Source organism: Penaeus vannamei, chromosome 9 (assembly GCF_042767895.1).
Source record: "Penaeus vannamei isolate JL-2024 chromosome 9, ASM4276789v1, whole genome shotgun sequence".
In the NCBI taxonomy this organism is placed as follows: Eukaryota; Metazoa; Arthropoda; class Malacostraca; order Decapoda; family Penaeidae; genus Penaeus; species Penaeus vannamei.
Window position 1 is genome coordinate 28,575,490 of NC_091557.1, and position 5,000 is coordinate 28,580,489.

Here is a 5,000-nt window from a genome sequence, read left to right on the forward strand (position 1 = left end):
GAGATTACGGTAAAATACATACAGAACATATTTTGCCAGATATTATTAAATACCATATTTTCAGTTTTTTTAATTTAAGTACAGCATTTTATAACATGCGCCTTTAGAGTTCATTATAGTGGATATGGAATTATTAGTCATACGTAATGACAATATTGCTTTAATTAAGTTGTGTGATGGTAATTTTTCGCACCAGTACTGGTGCACTTCAAAGATTATATAATTTCAGTGTTACTTTGGGATAGAATTGGTCAGTATAAAATAAACAAGAAGTCATTTGTATAATAACGAGGGGATGCACAGAAATACTATCAGGTTTCACAATATATATATTTAATATTAAAAGACAGAAGAAAAGACAAAAAGTATAGAATGGTTTTCAGTATATTTGTTTGATTTCATGGACGTCATCAATTACGTCTTTCAGAACGTACATTTATGCTGCGTTAGAAACGCTTCCCGTCCAACAAGATGAACGAGATGTTTTGACCGTTCGGAGCCACTACTTCGGCGTCCGGGACACGTCACACGTTCACCTCGTCCATCACGCCCTCCTAGTATCTGTATGTAAACAATGGCAGTTGCAGGCAGCCATAAGCTATTGCATCAGAGGAGTTATAAACCCTATGCATTGCATAAAATAAGGATACTATTATACTAAAATTGTGAATGTCTACTTCAGAGCTAGTTGAATTGTGGGTAATGAAGGCCTCGAAAGGTTTCGAACGCGGCATTTTTCTGGCCCTGACAAGTTGTCTTGACGAACAAGACATGGAGTTCCGAACGCAGCATTATGCATCACAAATAATTTAAAGATAACAGCCACATATGTATAATCCCCCCGCCCTCTCTCTCTCTATCTCTCTCTCTCTCTCTCTCTATCTCTCTCTCTCTCTCTCTCTCTCTCTCTCTCTCTCTCTCTCTCTCTCTCTCTCTCTCTCTCTCTCTCTCTCTCTCTCTCTCTCTCTCTCTCTCTCTCTCTCTCTCTCTCTCTCTCTCTCTCTCTCTCTCTCTCTCTCTCTCTCTCTCTCTCTCTCTCTCTCTCTCTCTCTCTCTCTCTCTCTCTCTTGCATTACAAGTCTAGGCCTATAAGGTAAGGGAGGGCGTAATTTCCACGTAAAGTAAACCAGAATAACAAAAGCGTGAAGGGACTGATGCGCAAGACCTTTACCTACATCCCGCACTGGGTCACGTGGAGAACGCAAGTGTTCAGATGTAGGTGAAGGTTCAGTCGCAAAGGTAGATCATAACGTCACCCTTGTGATTAAAGTAATTTCGGAAACCGGTTTTTTATGAGTAGATAATTCCAAGTAAAGATCAAAACCCTATTATAGATATAATGCGTCATTAACAAGTGTTTTATTATTTATTTACCAATGCGACAAATCCTCACTGGATGCTTTGGGACACCGCCGCAACTGGCTCGCGGAGCACAGATGTTTCGGTCTCCCTCCCCCCCCCCCCTTCCTCACTAACCTCTTAGCTTCTTGCCTTCACGTGGATCGCTGATATTATTATTACAGTATGAAAGGAATGGCGGTATATAGCTGTCTGTTTATCATTATATCGGTAATAAAAGAGGGCTGTGATTTGAATATAATGGCTTCGTATTTTCTCTTAGTTCGCAGGGAACTGGACCCTAACTTCAGAACCAAAATTAGCTCTCCTTATTCAGTCAAGGTTACGTGTGCGAATGACTCAGTATGTCAGTGGAAAGACACTTCGATATAAACATATTACATGTTTTTCTACAAACTATATTTTTCTGCTTTTGATAGTCAATTATATCCTTCTTACCCCCCCCCCTCTCTCTCACACACACTCACTCATTCACCCTTCCTCATTTGATCTACTTCCCCAAACAAGGCAATAAAGCGAGGGTCTGTTCCCTTGTTCTTGATCTCCAGTACGTTCCTTCCTTGACTAATACAATTGAGTGTCCTTTTTCGTCCTTTGACACTTGGGTCTTTAAGGCTGCGTTTCTCATATACTGGCATGTGTAAATATGCAGATGTGGTGGACATGTGCAGAGTGGTTAGCCAAGGTTAACGATTTGTTCTCCTTACGTACAGACAGGACAGTGGATTTTGGAGGTGCGGTAGAGCAGATTGGTCAAGCTTTGTTCTTTGGATGATACATCTGTTTCCCTACACGCACGCGCGCGCACGCACACAGTTATTAATACATATATATATATATATATATATATATATATATATATATATTTACATATAAACATATGTGCACACATACACACAGACACACACGCGCGCGCTTCATATATATATATATATATATATATATATATATATATATATATATATATATATATATATATGCACACACATATAGGCGTATATACATACATTCATGCATACATAAATAGTATAAATACACATGTATATGAATTTGAATATATATATATATATATATATATATATATATATATGTGTGTGTGTGTGTGTGTGTGTGTGTGTGTGTGTGTGTGTGTGTGTGTGTGTATGTGTGTGTGTGTGTGTTTATTTATATGTATGTATGCATAGATAATTATAAACATTATATATATATATGCATACATATATATTTAAATATATATATATATATATATATATATATATTCATTTATGCGACTTGTGTGCGTTTACACACATGTGCGTGTAAGTAGGTATACATGGTTTTGCTAGTGTGCGTTTTTGCATGTCAGCTGTCGGTTCCGACCGTCAAATCAGATAACAAACATTCGATGCTATCAAACAATGGCACAATTTCCAAACTGAAATGACGCGTCAGAGAGTTAGAATACGGAGAACAGTGTATCAGGTGAACACGATGAACAAGTAGAGCGCCTAGCAAGTGTTCACTCGTGGGGGGAGGGGGAGGTGAGTGGTGGTTGGTGGGTAGCCGGGGGGGGGGGGTAGAATGATGCGTCGTGGTCTCACACACCGGCGGGAACTTCGGCGGGCGGCAGTCTCGTGTCCTTCGAGGTCGACAGTGGACGTGGGAAAGGGAGAGAAAGTGTGAGCGAAGGAAAAATAAAACAAGACTTTTAGAGTGGTAGTGATGGTGGTGTCCGTGGTATAGTGCGGGATAAGTGCTGCGATTGGGGTATTGTGATTAGTATTCTCCGAGATGCAAGAGCTCTGTGAATATAACGGAAATGCTATAGACTGAATCCGAAGGGGAACAAAGCCTCATTATTTTCGTGCTAGTGAAATCCGGCGTGTGACCGTAGACTTATTCAAAAGAACAAATCAAAGGGCATCATGTTGGCGCTGAAACGGATATTGGAGGGAGAGGTAGGTGTTTGTCCGCTGTTTATATGTACATTTTTATTTTCATCATACCCCAGTATCCAGTGTTAGCATCTTAAAATTACAAAAAAGAAGAAATTAAGACTACCAGAATGTTTAATTTGTCAAGTATTTAGACCTCAAGCGTGCCCTAATCTTGAAGTTCCCTGCGTCAAAGAAATCGAACGCGCCTATTCAGGTTAACAGCGACAGGAAAGCTACAACGTTACGGGGAAACTGCAATTTCGAGGATATCATTATCTACAAAAAATACATAAACACAAAAAGAATATCAGTGTTAAAGATTCAATAAGATAAAGAAAGCAAAACATGAGTATGATAATGGTATTAACTTCATGGAAAAAATGGCGGTGAAAGTAACGGTCGTTAGAATTTGAATACGTGCACTACACCAAAATGTATCCGGGTGCAATGTGAATTCATGCGCTATTATGTATCGGTTCAAGTAAAAGGAGACACATAGACATATTAACATAATTCACGGACAAGATAATAGTATCCACACAAAAGTAAGCAAACGCACGTGCATACGCTCATACAAACCGTTACAATCAGTATAATTAACGTTATTGTTGAGGTTATTTATCACCATCAATATCATAATTATCTACATCATAATCCTGGACATTGTCGCTGTTGTGTTTGTTGTCGTTGTTGATGTTATTCCATAATTATCAGTATTTATTATTAATTCATTGTTATTATTATCATTATCATTATCATTATCATCATCATAATAATGAAATCATTATTATTATTACTGTTGTTGTTATTATTATCATTTATTATTATCGTTATTATTATTATCATTATTATTTATTATTATTATTATTATTATTATTATTATTATTATTATTATTGTTAATGTTTTGACTGCTGCTACTTGCTATCTATCTATCTATCAATCTATCATCATCATCATCATCATCATCATCATCATCATCATTATTATCATCATCATTATCATCATCATCATCATCATCATCACCACCACTACCAACACCACCGTCATCATCATTGTTATTATTATTATCATTGTTCTTATGATAATAATTGTTATTGTTATTATGATTATGATTACTATACTTATTATTATGTTTATCAATATTGTCATAGTGATTACTATTACCATTATTATTGTTATCATCATTAATGTGATTAATATCATTATGATAATAGCGATAATGATACTAATGACGATTATTATTATTATTGTTACATTATTATCATTATTATTATCATTATCATCATTTTTGTTGTTATATTATTGTTATGATTAAACTTGAAATTATCATTCATTTTTTATCATTAGTAGTACTGTTATTAATATTATTATTACTATTGGTAGAAAAATAATCAATGCACAAACAAGAGACTCCTCACTCCCCCCCCCCTCCCCCTCGGCCTGCCCTACACCGAGATCTCCGTCGTTCTCTTCGCCCTCTCAACCGCAGGCTTATCTTTAGCCAGGTGAACACTGTCCGCCTCAGCCTGGCCCGCACTAGCCCTGCTTTTACGTCGAAGGGGGAACCTATGCTGTTCCTTATACCTCCTGTGAAAAGCAGGACTTTGGCGAGGCAGGCGGCAGTCTCACTAAGCGTCTGTCTCAATATAAATACGTTGTATCTAGGGAAACAACAACGCCCTCTTATGCCATTAGTGGGGCACAGGCTATCAAATGGATTGGTC

At 37.3% G+C, this 5,000-nt stretch overlaps 1 protein-coding gene across 1 annotated transcript in view; it reads left to right on the plus strand.

Annotated features, from left to right (window-relative positions):
- Positions 1-2,936: 2,936 nt before the first annotated feature.
- The window catches only part of LOC113819484 (BUD13 homolog), a gene marked incomplete at its 3' end in the record, with an annotated part of 255,017 nt that continues 252,953 nt past the window's right edge, over positions 2,937-5,000 (plus strand). Inside the window, 1 exon segment of the mRNA XM_070125511.1 lies at positions 2,937-3,296. Within this exon segment, the coding sequence (XP_069981612.1) occupies positions 3,264-3,296 (33 nt within the window).